We start from the raw sequence: 19,524 nt of genomic DNA on the forward strand, positions 1-19,524 counted from the left end.
CCACGTGGTTCGCTTATTGCCCACAGTGATTCGCTTAATGACCCCTGCAAAAAAGGTCATAAAATCAGGTCAGATTCGCTTAATGACCACTTCACTTAGCAACCAAAATTCTGGTCCCAATTGTGGTTGTTAAGCAAGGACTACTTCTATGCATGATGACCAGGAAGTAACAGAACGGATTACGAAAAAGGAGAAAGGAGTGTGGCAAGGTTTTCAACTGTCACCTTATTTATGTAATTGATATGCAGAAAACATCATGAGTATTACTGGCCTGGAAGAAATAGAAACTGAATTAAAACTGCCAGGAAAAAATATCAACAACTACAGAAATGCTGACGATCCCACTGATGGCTGGACGTGAGGAAAACTTATGGACTCTCTTGTTGAATGTGAAGGAAGAGCAGCACAAGCCAGTTTGCCGCTCAATATTTTAAAAAAAGCTGAGGGAGAGGAAGAAAAACAGTTTTATCTTCCTAGACTCAAAAATTCACAGGGATAGTAACCATAGTCATGCAATAAAAGGGTTTCTGCTACTTAGGAGAAAAACAGTGACAGATCTAGACCAAATATTGAAGTGCTGAAACATCATCTTTGTTATCAAAGGTACATATTGTCCAAGCTATGTAACACATGTCAGTGGGCATACTAATTAAATGTGAGCAATAAATAAGTAAATAAATGAAAGCTGAAGCACCAGAAATGCAGAACAAAAAAACCCGAACACCTTTGACCTGTGATGCTTGAGAAGTTGCTGAAAATACCTTGGACTGCATTATGAACAAAAAATTCACTACCTGCTAAGAGCGGAGGTAGAGCTTAATGTTTGGGACAGATAACGTGAAGGGCAGAGTCACTGGAGAAAGCCCTGAGGCTTGGAAAAATCAGCCTGAATTTAAAAAGCGGGCAAAGGTGGCAAGCTACTATCACGGATGACCCAAGCTTAAGCAAAGATGTTGCTGAGAGACAATCCTGGAGCAATGACGTCCTTCGGGTCACAAAGACTTGGAAGTGCCTGAATGACTGAACAAGGCTAACAAGAAGATGAATGTGCCCTTTCCTGAGAATGTTCCATTGCAATGGATGGGCGTGATGCAAAGGACAGCCTTGTGTGCTGCGTATCTGGTCTAGTTACCTTTGGTCCTCTTCTAGAGAGTTGGGCACATTTCCAAACTCAACAACGGGCTGCAACCTCCTGTTATTTTTATTTTCTGAAAAAGCTTGTTGGGCCTGTTTTGGTCTAGAGGCATTCAGGCAAAGGCTGATACTGGAAGTATCTGCTCTGCTTTGTACTAGGGCCCCACTTTTAAATAGATTTAAAAAATTAAGGTAAGAAGTAAAGAGGGCTGGGTGGGTGCCAAGGGATGTGTCCATAAAGACAGTGGTGCTCCCAGGCGTCATGTTAGGGATCCCCAAAGGTAAACCATGGTTTATTAAATTGGCTACAAAACAGTGGTCAAAACTCAACCAAGCCACACAATGTGGCTCAGAGTAATGCATAAACATAGATATTTTCAGAGAATGCTTCCAAATTGGCCCTTTTAAAAATAGGAGTCTTCCGTGATAACAGTTCAACAAGGGAGATCTGTAGAGCAAGTCAAAAAAGTCAACATGGCAGCCAGGACTGCATGATGGAAGCCCCACCTCTTTTCACATGCTTTAAAGTGTGATGCACATAAAAAAGAGATGGGGTGTCAATTGCACAGTCACAGCCTCCATCTTGACTTTGTTTTGTTTTTACCAACCCCCATCTCCATGGTGTGCCTGCTGCATTGCAGTCTTTACTCCCAAACTCTTGTAAATTTCAACTGGTCTATAAGCCCCATTACTTGACCAGAACAGCTCACCAAAGTTTTGCTGTAACTTGTGCTGCTGTGGCGCCTTAGAATTCCCTCCTTGGGATCCAAAAACATCTTAAGCCAACCTCATCTCCATGCACACTATGGCATGAACAACTGCTATTAGCTGCCAGGTTTTCTTTTTTTCTTTTTCTTTTGCAAAATATTGGAAATCTAAACTCTTTACCCAGCTTGCTGGGGAAGGTGACGACTGGGGAAGGCAATGGCAAACCACCCGGCTAGAGTCTGCCAAGAAAACATCGCGAAAGCGGCATCCCCCCAAAGGCTCAGGCATGACTCGGTGCTCACACAGGGGACCTTTCACCTTTCACAAACTCTTTCAACACATCAGTGGCACTTAAAAGTGTGGAAATTGCTTTAGCAGAACAATTAACAGTACAAAGGGCTTTGAAAAATTCTACAGTGGAAGATAAATTTACTCCGACCATAGTTTCCCCAATAAAAATTCTTCCCCTCACCTAGCCAATCTTGGCAGATCTCAGACCTGGTTAGTCCTTGAATGGAAGATCACAATAGCTGTGAGGCTGGATGCTGAAAAACTGCAAGTGGATAATAGCAAACTGCTTCTTTACTGTTGTCAAGAAAATGATGTGGATTTGTCGGTGAAGACAAGCACAACTCAAAGGAGATTCTACTTATGAGCAATAATTTCCTTCCCTTTAAAGGCAGTGGTTTGGTAGCATTAGAACAGTGTTTCTCAACCTTGGCAACTTTAAGATGCATGGACTTCAACTCCCAGAATTCTCCAGCCAGCATGGCTGGCTGAGGAATTCTGGGAGTTGATGTCCACGCAACTTAAAGTTGCCAAGATTGAGAAACACTGCATTAGAACGTAAAGCTAGCTTACAGAAGTGGGTTCATTGTAGAGACACAGGTCAACCAAAGACTGGTTTGGATGTTACTTGTTTAAAAAGGACACTTCTAATCTGGTGCCCTGCAGATGTGTTACACTTCAATTAGCATAATCATAGACAGTTTATACCATTCCTTTGTCTATGTAAAAGAGGAGCCTTTCTTAAGGTAACTTCTGCGTGGTGGGGAGCCTCTGGCCTGCAAGCTGTTCCACAATTCCTGGATCTGTAGGCTGGCTTGATATCTCACGAGAAGCTAAGCCAGCAGATGGCACTCTTCTTTAATCAGTGTGGCTGGCTGTATGAAGGCCCAGTGCTGGAAGCAACAGGAAAGTGATCTATCTCTGGCCTGTAAAGCAGGACTCCAATGTCCTCAGGAGGTTTGTGGAGAAAGGCAGGTTGAAGGGGTAGGTGATACACCTGTGCAAAAAAGCCCCCTCTTCCTTACACAGGTCTTTCCCAATCTTTCATTGGGCATTTTTCTCTAATTGACATTCTTGGGGTAGAGAATCAATTCAGTTTTCCCAAAAAGAAAAATTTCTTGATCTTGGAGATCTTTCCTGCTGCCAAATATTTCCCTGAGTTCAACTCTGGCAACATTCTGATCTGTTTCCTGGTGTAAGCTGGTTAGAGAAGTCAGACATGAATATGGATCACACCTCTCACCTTGAACTGTCTTTGATGTTGCTGCTGCTGGAAATGTTGGTTTAATTCACCCGTCTCACGTATAACACCTGTAACCCAGAGGCACCCCAGGGCTATTCTGGAAATACTCATTTCTCATTAAAAAAAACAACAGGAACTTCAGTGCTGACTGGGTTTGAAGGCGAGACCAAGTGAAGCAAAATAAAGGAATGTTTTCTACCAACTCAGACATTTCCTTGCGTAGAAGCACTGTAGAAGTTCACACCTTAAAAGAAAGGAAATGTTGAGAATACCCTCAAGACAGCTGCAAAAGGCATGTTTACTTCCAGACACACAAATGATTTAGTTGCAAGTGAGCTTGTGTAGAGGATCTAAAGTGGCCTTCTTCAGCTTGAAGGTCTCAGGTAGTGTAGGATTCAAATTCCCATTAGCCCCAGCCACTCTGGGCTGCAATGATGGGAGTTGCAGTCTCAGTCATCTGAAGGCTGGGCAGATTATATCTTCTCCACCTGTTGATCAGGCAGTAACTGTAAGGAGGATCTGTGAAATCCCATCTGCTGGGCCTTCTTCATAATCCTAGAGTGGATTATGGCGGGAAAAGTTCTTCTCATGTATGATTGGTTGAGAGCAGCTGAGATAGTCTGGCCAGGTTCATACGACATACCAAGGCATAATGTAACTTCTTGAGTTCTGACCTAGTGTATTATATGAACCCAGCCAAGAGTGGTTTGTCAACAATGGTTTATAGCTTCCCCAACCCAGATGCCTTCCAGTTCTGTGGACTTCAACTCCCATAATTCCCCAGCCAGCCTGACCATTGCTGAGAATTCTAGGGGGTGATATCCACAGATCTAGAGAGTGTCACAGTTGAGGAAGGCTGTCATAGTACGGTATGGAAACCCAGACAACTGTGGCTTGTTCAGTAAATTAAGCAACCCATGTTTTAGCACAATGTGTGAACTTAGAACATTAGGCTGTTGGTGAAGGGAGAAGACGGGATAGAAGAAGGCAGAAAAAGAGTTGAATTGGATGGGAGATTAAGATTGGAGGAGGACATGTATGTTGTGAGGTTAAAATGGCTTCACTGTGATATTTCAAAAGATGAGCAGAGGGAAAAGGCAACCTTTAGGCATCATTTCTCCATATATGCCCAAAATCTCATGTATGCCCATCTTTGAGGACTGAACACTACTATAAGAGGGAGGGGTATCTGGTGGGGGTCAAAAAAGTCACAAGTGCAAGATTGAAATCTGTTCCTTTTTTACATGCATGCAATGCATCCGTCTCTTAGGTTGCTGGAAGAGAGTGTTTGTTATGCACATTGAGTTGTCTTGGCAAAATTCTATCAGCCTGTGTCCTGCTTCATTTTGTTCTCCCAGGCCATGCTTACCTGTCATTCCAGGTGTCATTTGACTGCCCACCTTAGCATTCCAGTTTCCTGTGATGAAAATAACATCTCTTTTAGGTGTGCTGTCCAGTAGGTGCTGCAGATCCTCATAGAACTGCTCTACTTCAGCTTCTTCAGCATCTGTGGTTGGGGCGTATATTTGGATCACTGTGATGTTAGATGGCTTGCCCTGAATTTGAATGGAGATCATTCTATCGTTTTTTGGATTGTATCCAAGCACTGCTTTAGCCACTTTACTATTAATTATGAAGGCTACTCCATTTCTTCTGTGGTCCTCTTGTCCACAGTAGTAGATCCGGTGGTCATTTGATGTGAAGTGGCCCATTCCAGTCCATTTCAGTTCACTGACGCCCAGAATGTCTATCTTTAATCTTGACATCTCACCAATAGCCACATCCAATTTGTCCTGGCTCATAGATCTTACATTCCAGGTTCCAATGGTGTGTTGATCCTTAGAACATCGGATTCGCTGTTCACCACCAGCACCGTCGGCCGCTAGCCGTCCTTTCGGCTTTGAGCTAGCTGCGTCATCACGTCTGGGGCTAGTTGAACTCATCCTCTGTTCCTCCCCAGTAGCATTTTGACCATCTTCCGACCTGGGGGTCTCATCTTCCGATGGTATACCAACATATCTCTGGTTGTACCGATCCATTTAGTTTTCACGGCAAGAATACTGGGGTGGGTTACCATTACCTTCCCCAGGGATCGCGTTTAGTCTGACCTCTCTGTCATGACCTTCCCGTCTTGGGTGGCCCTTCATGGTTTAGCTCATGGCATCATTGAGGTGCTCAAGCTCCAGCACCACGGCAAGGTAACGATCCTTTGCTGAATGTGCATAACAAACACTCTCTTCCAGCAACCTAAGAGACGGCTTTATACATGGACTTCCCCAGATGGACAACACCAAAATCAGATTGACTACATCCTTTGCAGCCAAAGGTGGCAGACATCTATACAGTCGGTAAAAACAAGACCTGGAGCTGACTGTAGTTCAGATCACGAACTTCTTCTTGCACAATTTAGGATCAGACTAAAGAGATTAGGGAAGACCCACAGATCAGCTAGATATGAGCTCACTAATATTCCTAAGGAATATGCAGTGGAGGTGAAGAACAGATTTAAGGGACTGGACTTAGTAGATAGGGTCCCGGAAGAACTATGGACAGAAGTCCGCAACATTGTTCAAGAGGCGGCAACAAAATACATCCCAAAGAAAGAGAAAACCAAGAAGGCAAAATGGCTGTCTGTTGAGATACTAGAAGTAGCCCAAGAAAGAAGGAAAGCAAAAGGCAACAGTGATAGGGGGAGATATGCCCAATTAAATGCAAAATTCCAGAGGTTAGCCAGAAGAGATAAGGAATTATTTTTAAACAAGCAATGCGCGGAAGTGGAAGAAGACAATAGAATAGAAAGGACAAGAGACTTCTTCCAGAAAATTAGAAACATCGGAGGTAAATTCCAGGCCAAAATGGGTATGATCAAAAACAAAGATGGCAAGGACCTAACAGAAGAAGAAGAGATCAAGAAAAGGTGGCAAGAATATACAGAAGACCTGTATAGGAAGGATAACAATATCGGGGATAGCTTTGACGGTGTGGTCAGTGAGCTAGAGCCAGACATCCTGAAGAGTGAGGTTGAGTGGGCCTTAAGAAGCATTGCTAATAACAAGGCAGCAGGAGACGATGGCATCCCAGCTGAACTGTTCAAAATCTTGCAAGATGATGCTGTCAAGGTAATGCATGCTATATGCCAGCAAATTTGGAAAACACAAGAATGGCCATCAGACTGGAAAAAATCAAGTTATATCCCCATACCAAAAAAGGGAAACACTAAAGAACGTTCAAACTATCGAACAGTGGCACTCATTTCACATGCCAGTAAGGTAATGCTCAAGATCCTGCAAGGTAGACTTCAGCAACTCATGGAGCGAGAATTGCCAGATGTACAAGCTGGGTTTAGAAAAGGCAGAGGAACTAGGGACCAAATTGCCAATATCCGATGGATAATGGAAAAAGCCAGGGAGTTTCAGAAAAACATCTATTTCTGTTTTATTGACTATTCTAAAGCCTTTGACTGTGTGGACCATAACAAATTGTGGCAAGTTCTTAGTGGTATGGGGATACCAAGTCATTTTGTATGCCTCCTGAAGAATCTGTATAACGACCAAGTAGCAACAGTAAGAACAGACCACGGAACAACGGACTGGTTTAAGATTGGGAAAGGAGTACGGCAGGGCTGTATCCTCTCACCCTACCTATTCAACTTGTACGCAGAACACATCATGCAACATGCTGGGCTTGAGGAATCCAAGGCTGGAGTTAAAATCGCTGGAAGAAACATTAACAATCTCAGATATGCAGATGATACCACTTTGATGGCTGAAAGCGAAGAGGAACTGAGGAGCCTTATGATGAAGGTGAAAGAAGAAAGTGCAAAAGCTGGTTTGCAGCTAAACCTCAAAAAAACCAAGATTATGGCAACCAGCTTGATGGATAACTGGCAAATAGAGGGAGAAAATGTAGAAGCAGTGAAAGACTTTGTATTTCTAGGTGCGAAGATTACTGCAGATGCTGACTGCAGTCAGGAAATCAGAAGACGCTTAATCCTTGGGAGAAGAGCAATGACCAATCTCGATAAAATAGTCAAGAGCAGAGACATCACACTGACAACAAAGGTCCGCATAGTTAAAGCAATGGTGTTCCCCGTAGTAACATATGGCTGCGAGAGCTGGACCATAAGGAAGGCTGAGAGAAGGAAGATCGATGCTTTTGAACTGTGGTGTTGGAGGAAAATTCTGAGAGTGCCTTGGACTGCAAGAAGATCAAACCAGTCCATCCTCCAGGAAATAAAGCCAGACTGCTCACTTGAGGGAATGATATTAAAGGCAAAACTGAAATACTTTGGCCGCATAATGAGAAAACAGGACACCCTGGAGAAGATGCTGATGCTAGGGAGAGCGGAGGGCAAAAGGAAGAGGGGCCGCCCAAGGGCAAGGTGGATGGATGATATTCTAGAGGTGACGGACTCGTCCCTGGGGGAGCTGGGGGTGTTGACGACCGACAGGAAGCTCTGGCGTGGGCTGGTCCATGAAGTCACGAAGAGTCGGAAGCGACTAAACGAATAAACAACAACAAACGCGTCCAATGCGTCATAAAAAAGATAGGGCTTTGACTGTACAATCATGCCACCACGTTGACTTTTTTGACCCACCCTGTGGATGCCTGAACAATTCTCTTAGAGACTGGGAACTTGACAAAAACATCATATTACCAGTAAAAAAAGTGTCTTTCATCTCTTTACTTACAGAAACAAAATGCCATTTTACCCAGTTGTTTCATAAAAAAGTAATGTTGCCTCTGTATGATACTAATTACAAAGACTTTGGGTACTAACAAATCCTTGGACTCTCCTGGTGCCTGTAGTAAAATATATTTTTAAAGTAATAACTGAAAAAACTATTTGGCTATTTACTGGTTTTGTCATTTTGCAGGGCCTGAACCCACATTTGCTATTTATAAAGTTACATATACCCACATTTTTTTCCCTCTTCCTCTATGTTTCAAGTGCGTGACTTTGAAGGCAGAGGCCGCAGCTGTCCTCACTTTATACTCATTCTGGCCAACTACATTCTATACTAACATGTAATCTGTAAGTTCAGCGTGTCATGAAAACCCTGAAAATTGGGCTGATTGAGTAAACTGTGTGTTGGGCAAACACAGCTATTGTATCTGCTGCTCTATGAGGTTCCCTGATGTTTGCAGCCGAATCTATGCCTTCTAACCAAACACATGACTGCTAATTTGTCAGCTTCACTGCTCTGTTACTCTCTGGCCTAGTTCATACCACATACTAAACTGGGTTAGGTTTCTGGCTTAGGACGTGGTTTGAATGCAGCCCATTGGGTTGGTTCATGGTTCAGCGTCTCAGGCAAATTTTAAAAATGTGTTAAGGTAAGAAATGTGGTACAGTATTCGAACAACCAGTTTGCTGTGCAAAAAGGCCACCCTGTGTAATTAATTTCTGGTTGACTCAGTGTGTTATACACCCCCTCCCCAAATCGATTTTACTAAGTAAACCGTGATTAGGTGAACCATGTGTAAGTGTGTTGTTTGAACCCAACCTCTAAGTCTCGCAGAGGAAGTTGGATCCCTTAGGTAGGTGCCAGGGGCTCCGGTGTGCAGCCAACGGGCCTGGAAAAATTCCAGCAGCAAACTCCGGAAACGTAACGCCCGTTCTCCTGCGAGGGTTTGTTACGGAGTGGAGGATTTCTAACGCGCTGGGCTGCACGGACTCTGACTGCAGCAAGGCGGCCAGGCAGGCTTCTGGAATTATGACTGCAATCGGCAAGCCCCGTCAGAAGGACAGAGGGCAAACCATCTTCCGGAACGCAGGCTATCCGCAGGGCGCGTCCCCTGCCTCGAAGGCGGGAAAGACACACGCTTAGGTCTGTCTGGTGAGGAGACGCTCCTGGATTTGCAACTGGGCCCTCCACCAGGAGCGGTTTCCTACGAAGAGGGGCCCGAAGAGCCTTGGGTGGGAGAAAGGGGTCATAAATCCGCACCTGGCCGGGGATGAGGGTCGGCGAGCACATGCGGGCGCTGTGGCGGCGGGTTACGCGCGGGCTCCTCCGGGAGAGAATGCGGCGGCACCGGCTCGGTCACCCCGCAGCAGGTGGAGCCCTAAGACGGGGTGTGCCCGAGGAATACGTTCTCTCCAGGGGGCAGATTCCAGGGGCAGGGAGTGGCTAAGAGCGAACGGCAGCCGGAGACGGCTGCGGAGGCGAGGCAGAAAAAGCCGGCAGCACTGTGGGACCGAGAGCAGAGCAGCTGCCGCGCGGCGGCTCCGGGAGGCCCTTCTGCGCCTTGAGACGGGTAAGACTTGGCCGGCGCACCGGCCGTGGGGCGGGCAGCTTCGGCCTTGCAGAGGCCTTGGGAGTCAGGCAGAAGGTCAAGTGGGGGAGCGGACACCTCCCGCGGTGGGGCCGGCGGGCTTTCTCACTGGGGGAGCTGGGAGCAGCTCCATATGGCAACTAAGGCCAAATGTCGCTGGAAACATTCCTATCGCGGGAAGTGCCTTTGTCCCACAAGGGGTGGGGGACCGGGTACTAAGGATGCCCTTAGGGGCTTTCCAGGGCCCCACGGCCCCCTCCGAGCTTTGCGTTTGTTTTACACCATGGGAAATGCCGTGCCTGCCGTGCCTGATTTGGATCTGCCAAATTTCAAGCTGCTTCTTGGGAGACAACTATGGAATACCAAGCGACAGTGTTTCAAAGGGGCATGTTGCTAGTCCTCATGGGTGCAGGAAAGCCTCGGAAGACAATTTCTGCTAGTAACTGAAAAGTTGGAATCAGCTCCTAGGGGCTTTGACTGAGAGGAAGTGGTTGCTTTTCATTCCGCGCTGATACCTGAAGTTGAGCTCACCTCCTTTAGATGTCATGGACTCAGCTGCGCGCCTTTCTCCTCAAGAGTACAGAAGGGATTTGCCTCTTTGCGGATGGTTTTCAGTGGAGTCCTTGGTGCTCTCTGAGCCTCGTTGTTTTCTTGCAGATGTTTTCAGCTTCCTGGTCTAGCCTACATCTTAGGGATTCCTGGGAAGACTCCCATTCGGGGACCCAGCCGAAACCAAACAGCCAAGCCCTCAACTAAGGCTCAGGAGAGGTAACACCCCCCAAATTAGATGCACTGGAGCCCAGGCTGCTTGGAAGCCCCATCTTCTAGCAAATCCCATGCTGGTTATAGAAGATCTATGTAGCTCTTCCATGCCACAAGAATACTGCATTCCACTTATGCTCAGAGGCATTCTCCCTCTCACACACTCTTTCATGTGTTCCATACAGTATAGTACTGGACCTGGAAGCAGGATCTGAAAATAAGGTAACCCGCTGGGGAATTTGGACTCCAAGAATCCCTGCAGAGGGAGCAGTCACCTTTCAGTTCTGTCTCTTTGACTCACCTGTGTCCAGAGACTGCAATGCTTTCAGGTGCTAGTATAAAAATGGGCTCAAGAGACAGAGACAAGCTCCTTCTTGGCTTGAAGCCCCAAATCCCCCAGCCTCACCCTTAGGAAATGCCTGCGAGAGCTGCTGTGGCCATGCCTGGTTTGTCCTGTTCTCCCTGGCATGTGCCTGTCCCTGTTGAAGGACCAATGCAGGAAGAACATCATTCTTCGGAAGCCTTTTGAGAAGGCTCCAGGTGGCAGCTGTTGGGGGATGAAACCCGGTGATCTGCAAAGGCTGAGCATACCAGGGTTTTCAAGTTGCCAAGTGTGGAGAATTCCTGGTCGAAGTTGAATGCTGTCTTTGCCTCCCCAATCCTTCACTTGAGGGATGCTCCAGCTTTCCCAGGGGATCTGTCTTGATCAGAGTGCAGTGCCTGTCCACCCAGACAGACAGCTGGCCTTCTACTTGCCTTTTCCATAACCTTCTAAGAAGCTGATATGCTGTCAAGATTGTCAGTGCTCTTGCATGCTGATGAGTTGCTGATCAATACTCCAACTTGCCCAGATTTTTTGAGGCCACCCTGGTTTCTGTTTCTGATCAAACCACTCAGAGAAGATCCATATCCCTGTGGAAGAGTGCGCCCTGCTATGGTGGGGCTGAGAAGGACTCTGGTCTGAAACCTGGAAAACTACTGCCAATGAACACTTGGAATCAGGCAGCTTCACATGTTCCATGTTTCTCCATTTGCAAAGCTGGTGAATAAGAGAAAATACCATTAAAGCAGGGGTGAAGAACCTACAGCCCTCCAGATGTTGCTGACCTATCCATGCAGCCTTCCTCCGCAGTGCCCGTGTTGGTGAAGGCTTGGCTGAGAACTGGATTTTTGCAAGAGCTGAAGGTCCACAATTCCTGAATTAGAGAAAATAATGGATTCAGGTGGCAGGGTACACTAGTTGGTTCCTTTATTATTTATTAACTACCTCTTTTGTTGAGGCTACGTATTCCTCTGCCCTAAGGTGGCAAGATCTGGACTGCAAAAATCCAGACTGCCACTAGATGGTGTCAGATAAACTCTTTGATGCCATCTAGTGGTCATCTGGATTTTTGACAGATCTGAGGGGTTGGGATAATCATGGCTTTCCTGCCCCAGTGTTATACTAAGGTGAGACCAGGCATTATTGCTTACTCAAGATAATGATGCCATTGGGGAATCTCTCCCATTCATGCCAAGTTATACAGGAAACATCCCCAGGCAATCAGTAAAATTAGCTTTCCCAAATGAAATCTAAACTGAAATGACAGAGTCCAACAATCCTATTTTCCACGCATCCCTATTGACTAGTGGCCATTCCTCTTTTGTTCCTACAGTACAGTACATGGGGATGGTTGACCATTGGTAGAATGACTTGCCGACGTTACCATTCTTTCTAGAGCCCGTCTATTCTCCAGTTGCTCTTGGAACTGAATCTGGGAGTGGGGGAGTGTGTGCGTCTTGTCCCTATCGCACATCCCTGAATGCTACCGGGCTGGGCAGCCCAAAACCTCCCCCTTTATGTTTAAGCACCAGTGAAGACTATTTTGAATTGCTGCTGAAAATTTCTCATGGAGGAAGTTTTCCTTCCTTCTCATCCAATGCAGTAGAAGATGACTATCTCTCTGCACTGCCTTCTGCCCTTTGCAACCTGCTGGGCATCCTCCAAAAGTGATCCAGAAGATACAAGTTGTGCTGGAGGCTGCAGAAGGAAGATAAAAAATGGCCAAATGATCTCCCCCTTTCCTGCAGACAGGAGTTTCTGTATTCCCCACTCTCAGGGTACACTCTGGAGGGTAAAAAATAAATTGGAGGGGATGTTCTAGATGGACTTCCGGGGCACCAGATTAGGAAAAGTAGCTTTAGAACTGTATTAGACTTGTGTGTGTGCGCGTGCGCCTTTGCGTCGGTGTTAAGTCCTGGCAAGTGCCTGCACAAGTCCCTGCGGTTTTCTTGGCAAGATTTTTCGGAAGTAGTTTCCCCTTGCCTCCTTCCTTGGGCTGAGCGAGGGTGACAGGCTCAAGGTCGCCCAGCTGGCTTCGTGCCTAAGGCAGGACTAGAACTTGCAGTCTCCTGGTTTCTAGCCTGGTGCCTTCACTAAACCAAACTGGCTCTTGTGTTAGACTTGGTATATATTTCAGTAAGAGAGCCATCTCCACCCTTGGCTTTCAACAGCACAAATACTTCCTGTTTTACTCAAAATTAAATAGATTATACCTTAGATTGGTCAGTCATTACCATTTTTGCTCTAGCGCATAACATAACATGGCTGTGTGGCTCTCTGGAAATTGATCCAAGATTGTTGCAAGGCTAAAAGGAACTCTTCTGGCAAACGGTAGGAAGTTGTGTCATTCTGGTTCAGCGGTTCTTCTGATGTGGAACTTCCAGCCCCACAAATGGAAGGTTAGGCTAGATGTGCATACATGAGAATGGCTAGTTTTTAAAAACCAGCTCTTGCCATTGGACCTTTAACAGTAGCTTGCCACGGAAACTTTAGCAGTGATCATCCTTACTTGCTTTCTGTGAAAACTGTCGATCAGGCAGCTGTTAAAACCACAAGAACTCTTTCCCTTCTTCTCAATCAGCAATCTTATGACTGAGGTCTCTTAACTGATGGCCTCTTCCTTAATTTTTAAGAGGTTATTTTTTCAGAACGAAATTCCATGGGTCAAAATAGCTCAAAAGAACTCAAACGTGATGTAATGCTGAAACGAGCATTAGGGCCATTGGTAGAACAACACTTGCTAGGCTGCAGAGAAGCAGAAGGTTGGGAGGGAAAGATTTAAGCATTTAGCTAGGCCAGAAGAACCCAGAGGAAGGGAGATGTTTTTCATGTATTTGGCTGGGGAAAGGGGAAAACAAACATATTTTTGCCTTTTTTCTGACTGTCAGTATAAAACCTGATTTAAACCTTGGGCTCAGCAATAAAATATACCTGCTCTTTTTTTTTTTGCGGATACAAAAGTTCTACTTAGTTTAACTGTTGCTTTGGCTAGAGTCCTTTGGATTAGAGATAAAAAAATATTTTAATGCGCACTAATTTGTAAAGCATTGTTCTACCTCCTGCACCAGTCTAGGTGTTAGGAGTTAATACAAGAGAGCCCATAAATGTTGCTGTTTGCTCTAAGTGCTTGGGGTGTTATGACCAAAGCAAGGCCATGTTTACCTCTGTTGCCAATTGAATGTGGCCCTAGTGTACTCTGAACAAGAATTTGAACAGGCAGAAAATATTTGCAAACTGGCTGAGTATCCAAAACTCTTATTACTTTCCTGTCTACAGGTGTTCCACCAACAGATTGAGTGCAAAACTGAAAGTCTGAACCATCCAAAGCTAGTTTCTACCAGACATTAACATCAGCCATAACATTTTAATATAGGTTTCTTTTTCAGTCCCTTTCTCTTAAGATGCGTATGTGCAACTTGAAAACTTGCTGGCTGTAGTTTCTAAATATCAAGTCGTATCATCATTTTTTGGAAATGCCCCTTATTTCTCAGTCACACCACATTTGTTACGCAGTTGAGAAGTCAGTTGCTCAATGAAAAATAATTGATGGAGCAGTTTCTCTAATCATCTGCATTGTTTTTCCCTGGTCTTTTCCACAGCAATGCAGCAAGGTGTATGTTGCTAATTTAGATCATATTCTTGTCCTTTGGATCTACAAGAAGTCTCTTCTAAGGCTGAGGTTGCAAAAGCAATGAAAGGTTTAGGGCTAGAAAAGAACTGTGTCATAGAATATTAATCAGGATAATGTCGGGAGAACTGCTAAGGAACTAGATCAGTGTTTCTCAACCTTGGCAGCTTGAAGATGTGTGGACATCTTCAATCCCCCACGCTGGCTGGGGAATTCTGGGAGTTGAAGTCCACACATCTTCAAGTTGCCAAGGTCGAGAAACACTGATCTAGATGGTTAGGAATATGAGAGATTGGGGTAGAGGAATAATAGCGTCTACCATGAGGAAAAGAGGAGAGGAGAGGAGCTGATACAGCTGCCATTTAAGGGCAGGAACAGCAAAGTATCTTTGGACTATGATAGCAAAGAGAGCCAGTTTGGTGTAGTGGTTAAAGGTGCTGGGCTAGAAACTAGGAGACACTGAGTTCTAGTCCTGCCTTAGGCTTTGGGCTTCTCTCTCAGTCCTAGATGAAGGCAGCAGCAAACAACTTTCAAGAATGTTGCCAAGAAAACTGTATGGACTTGTCCGGGTGGTCACCAGGAGTCAAGACTGAGTTGAAGCGGGCACACACAAAGATAGCAAAAAAGTCCAAAATGTAGTCGGTGATCTAGGGATGCTGAAGATGAGGCCAGGGAGGTGTTAGCAGCTCTTAAGTCCTGTGAACCATTTCTGCAATAAGAAAATGAGCAGAAGGATTTTGATCTGTTTCACATGTAACTTCTAGACAGAGCCACCTATAGTCTGTGGTGACTAAGTTTGGGCGTTGACAAGCATTACTAATTTGAGCCCTTGATGGCAACAGGCATAACTTCTATCACAAAAACTGCATGTTCAAAAGAAAAAAAAATGTCTTCCCCTGGGTGGGGCTGTGCTGTTTGAAAGCTGCTATGATTTGCAATTCTTCACCTGTTTTAATATCTTATCTTGGTATCTGCAGATAAATTGGAGCACCTCCCTTTGAATCTACTTGACAAAGGTGGCATTGCGCTTGGTACATTTGTGGTTTGGGAACCTGTTATCATCAGGGCTAGACTTTTGTCCTCTTTTTGTCCTTCTTAGAAATGTCAACACAGGCCTGACCAGCTCCTCTGAAGCGGCTGAATTTCCATGGGCTGTTGAGGCACGACACCGGAGTCCCTCAGCTTTTGGTCCTTCAGCCTTTGGGCCCAGCGCAATGGTCAGAGACGCCATGGCCCACCACAACATCAGTTTCCAGCCTGAATCCTCAATCCCACGCTCAGATTGCAAGGAGGAAGCAGCGGATTGCAAGGACGAAAGTGCCAACACTGAGCCCAGCCCCTTGGACTGCGTTATTTGCTTCACTCCTTATGACCAGCTCTTCAAATTGCCAAAGGAGCTGAGCTGCGGCCACGTCTTCTGCCTGGAGTGCCTGGCCCGCATCAATGTCTCCTCAGAAGATGTCAATGCCATCACCTGCCCCATCTGCCGGGCACCTACCACCTTGCCCTCCCGCAAGGGCCTGCCAGGCCTTCCAACCCGCTGGGACCTGCTGGAGCAGCTCACCTTGATGCCGGTGCCCCCTGGCTCAGTACGCTTTGATCGTCAGCGGGGTTTGCTATACCTGCCGGGGGGAAGTAAAAGCAGGGCTCAAGTTGGGTCAAAGCTGGGGCCACCCCTCAACACAGTCAGCTTGAGTGTAGATGTTGGGAGGCCTCCACCCCCGGGATCAGTCCGAAGACTGGCCCTCTCGGGGTGGCCCTTCTACGTTGCTCTGGCAGTCGCTTTGCTAGTCACGATTGCCTTGGTGGTCTGTGGCATCTATATTTTTATGATGCCTTCTATGTACATTTCAGTTGGAGGACATCCCCAATCAAATCACAGCTTAGGGTCTGGGGGAAACCAGTCCCACCCAGTTAGTTTTTCCCTGTCCTAACGCGAAGAGATGGGCTTCCTGCCCTTCCAGCATCCATTTGTTGTGATTGTGTCACCGGTAGTTTCAGATTCTCCAGAAACTACCTGGCCACCTCCGGCTGCCAGGCATAGGAGGGATGGGAAGATAAAGCTTAACTCTGCTAATCCTTTTCATCACCGGAGGCTGCTGCACCAGCACTTTACTGGCAAATTGCTGTTTGGACTTCTTCTGGAACTTCCCTTACAGCCACCCACCTGCGTCTCATCTTTAGGTGAAATGGAGAGACTGAAGTTGCCCCTTCACTGTTTTATTGCCCACAGGAGCAGGCTGGTGGAAAAACAGAGCATGTTACAAGTTCTCGGTGGAAGGGAAACATATTAATCCACCTTAACTGTTGCCTTGGCAGAGATACACTATGCTGTTAAAATGTTGCCAGCCTTCCTTAACCTGGTGCCCTCCAGACATGCTGGTTTACGACCGCCATCCCCTCCAGGAAGTTGTAGTCAGATGCAGATGCCAGACAGGAGAATATCATTCCAGATGAGGAATGGGGAGCAACGTTTTAGGTGACCAAGGAGCTGCCAGCTTGAAACTCTTTCTTCAATCAGAAATGTAATACAGCACAGAATATGATGGGGTAAAACTCTTAGAACACATGCTTAGAGAGAGGCAAATGAAGACATTTCCGCTGCCCTCTCCCCTTGAACAGCTGGTGGAATCTACTCTGCGGTTCTGCTTCACAGCTGGATCTGGCCATCATTTCCAGGGATTGAGGATTCTTTGCAAGGGGTCCTTTTCCTGGGCAGCTGCACTTGGTTGGGTCACTGTTCTGGGTGCTGCTTTGTTTGCTGTATCCTCTCCTCCTGGGCCCAGGCTAGACTCCTTGCAGGAGCAGCTTGGCAAAGAAATCCACTTGGCTGTGGTGGTGGGCAGTAGGCACCTTGCCAAAGATGCTAAAGTGGGATTAACTGTTGATGCTGCTCTGGAGTTCTGGCCAGTATGAATATAGGTCTCAAGTCTTGTGGATCACAATGAAGGACAATGGAGTAACACTTCCTGCTTCTTGCTTGTTTTGCTACCTCGTTTTCATCCAATCTTTTGGGGCCCGAACAGCTGCATGGTGAGCAGGAATCCAAGTAGCCAGTGTTTTCCTAACATCAGAGATGTTGCAAAGGGAGGGGGCTTTACCTGCTCTGAGCTACTTGCTGTATGGCTACAAAGGCACAAGACCGGTATTTAGGATGGGGGGAGAGAAGCAAGGGGGTGGGAAGGGGGCTGCACAAAGGCAGCCTGTGGTTTGGGCTTGGAGGTTTTATCTCCAGCTCAGAGCCATATTTCTTAGTGGATTATGGTTATAAATTGGCTAGGGAAAAACAAAGACATCCTGCTCTGTGCCTTTGTCTTTAATAGCACCAGAAAATGCATAGATCAGCAGATAAAGTGGGAAACAGTTATGGGCAATTAATATGGGTCAAATTACTGTATGAAATGCAACAGGAAGGATTGGTTAAGGAAGTAAGAATGATAGAATTTTGCACTCTTCAGGGTTTGTGCCCTAGAAATTACTCTGTTTTTGCTGGGGGGAGGGGGCTCTGTAGCAGGAGTACCTCATTCTCAGATACCCCTCAAAGCTGTTTCACCATCCTGCAGAGGAAATCTGCTCTATTGGAAAAATAATACTAATTTTTAAAAAGATTGGCCAGCCGTTTAGAATTTGGTATTTAGAAATGAAGTCCAAAAGCCTAGAATTCTATGCCTGTTGTCCTAAGAAGTTTAATCTTTTTTAATGTGTTGTCTGCAATCACAAAGAATCATTAAAAGACTTTCACAGATTTCTTAAGAATGTCTTGAGGACTTGCTCTGGATTTATAATGTAGTTTTTCTCTCCTTATGGTTGACTATGAGCTGAGCAAAGTCATCTCCGGTAACTCATCTCCTACGACTGACACCTGAAGCCCAACTAAATTTCACGCATTTTTTATAAGATCTTGATTAATTATTGCTGTTGATGGAGCTAGATGAATACCTTTCTTGCATAGCTTTTATTTTTCCTTTGCCTTCTCCCTTTCCCTCAAGTAAGTATTTTCTGTATTAAAACTCTCTAAGTTCACAAATAGATGAAAGACATACGCAATAGAGCAGCGTTTTTCAACCTTGGCAGCTTTTAAGATGTGTGGACTTCAATTCCCAGAATTCTTAAAGCTGCCACGGTTGAGAGAGACTGCAATAGAACAGCAAAGTTGGCAAAATCAAGGCTCCTGGTCTGCTTGTGGAGGCTATTTAGTTATTTACCAAGCCTGCAGGTTCTACCTGACTGCATTTGTTGGAATGCTGGTCCAAGCATAGGCAGAACCTAATGCCTTGAAGGGTGGGAGCCAGATGCATGTTGCAGTGGCAGGAAAGCCGATTACCCTGAACTTCTAAATCCAGTATACAAATTTATACCTCAACAACTACAAACGGGAAATTCTAAGAGTCCCTTTTTGATGGGGAAGAAGCCTTTTGGACCAGCAGATAATTGAGGTAATATAAGCTCTTGGTAGTTTCTAACCTACCTATCTGGTTTCCCCTGAACTAGGGCATAGAATTGTCCACTTAAGTCTTACATTTTGTCTCTAGACGATCAAGGTCTACAATATATAAAAGAATGGACCAATTTCTAATCATATGGAGAACTGTCCTGGCACTCAGTCTTGGCAGCAATGAGGCAAGAGTGCTGCCCTGGTGCCGCCCTGCGGGACCTCCATCAATCTCTGCTACTTCGCCGTTCTCCATAGCACTCTGTTTTAACTCCAGGAGCTGGGCATTATTAGATCAATGATCCTCTTTGCCTTCAGGCTACTGGGCTAATTCATCTGTTTGTTCATCTGCAGAGACTAAGCCTGTATTTTAAAAGAGGCTTCCCAGACCAGAGTCCTTCGCTTCCTTGGCTCTGCTGCAGTGACAAAGCTTTACCAACATGCCACCCACCCCTTTCCAGTCAGGTATTTGTGCCACTGAACAGCTTTTCTTTTAAAGTAATAAGGACAATTTGGAAACACTTAGTCCAAGTATACCCACCACCTCTAACGTGAGCTTTAAGAAAAACAACTTAGGTTAACAAATTTGCTGGAGAAGCCAGTTACGGTTGGCACTAAATGGCTAGAATCTTTTACTGAACTTTACAAGCCCACCAGCAGTTTTTTCTCTATAGGCTGTAATCTCTTATGAACTTACATGGAAGAGGACCCATGCGAACTCAGTGAAACTT

General features: G+C 45.7%; 2 protein-coding genes across 2 annotated transcripts in view; both read left to right on the forward strand.

Moving 5' to 3' along the window:
* The window catches only part of RPS5 (ribosomal protein S5), a 52,145-nt gene that overhangs the window by 15,666 nt on the left and 16,955 nt on the right, over positions 1 to 19,524 (forward strand). The window lies entirely within an intron of this gene.
* On the forward strand, positions 9,173 to 16,428 carry RNF225 (ring finger protein 225). The gene is made up of 2 exons (XM_063296406.1): positions 9,173 to 9,631; positions 15,461 to 16,428. The coding sequence occupies exon 2, from the start codon at positions 15,576 to 15,578 to the stop codon at positions 16,293 to 16,295; it is 720 nt and encodes a 239-aa protein (XP_063152476.1). The 5' UTR covers positions 9,173 to 9,631; positions 15,461 to 15,575; the 3' UTR covers positions 16,296 to 16,428.

Source organism: Candoia aspera, chromosome 2, assembly GCF_035149785.1.
Source record: "Candoia aspera isolate rCanAsp1 chromosome 2, rCanAsp1.hap2, whole genome shotgun sequence".
NCBI lineage: Eukaryota > Metazoa > Chordata > Lepidosauria > Squamata > Boidae > Candoia > Candoia aspera.

What these genes read in the sequence shown, in the direction of transcription:
- RNF225 (XM_063296406.1), top strand. Translation starts at nt 15,576, where the DNA reads ATGGTCAGAGACGCCATGGCCCACCACAACATCAGTTTCCAGCCTGAA.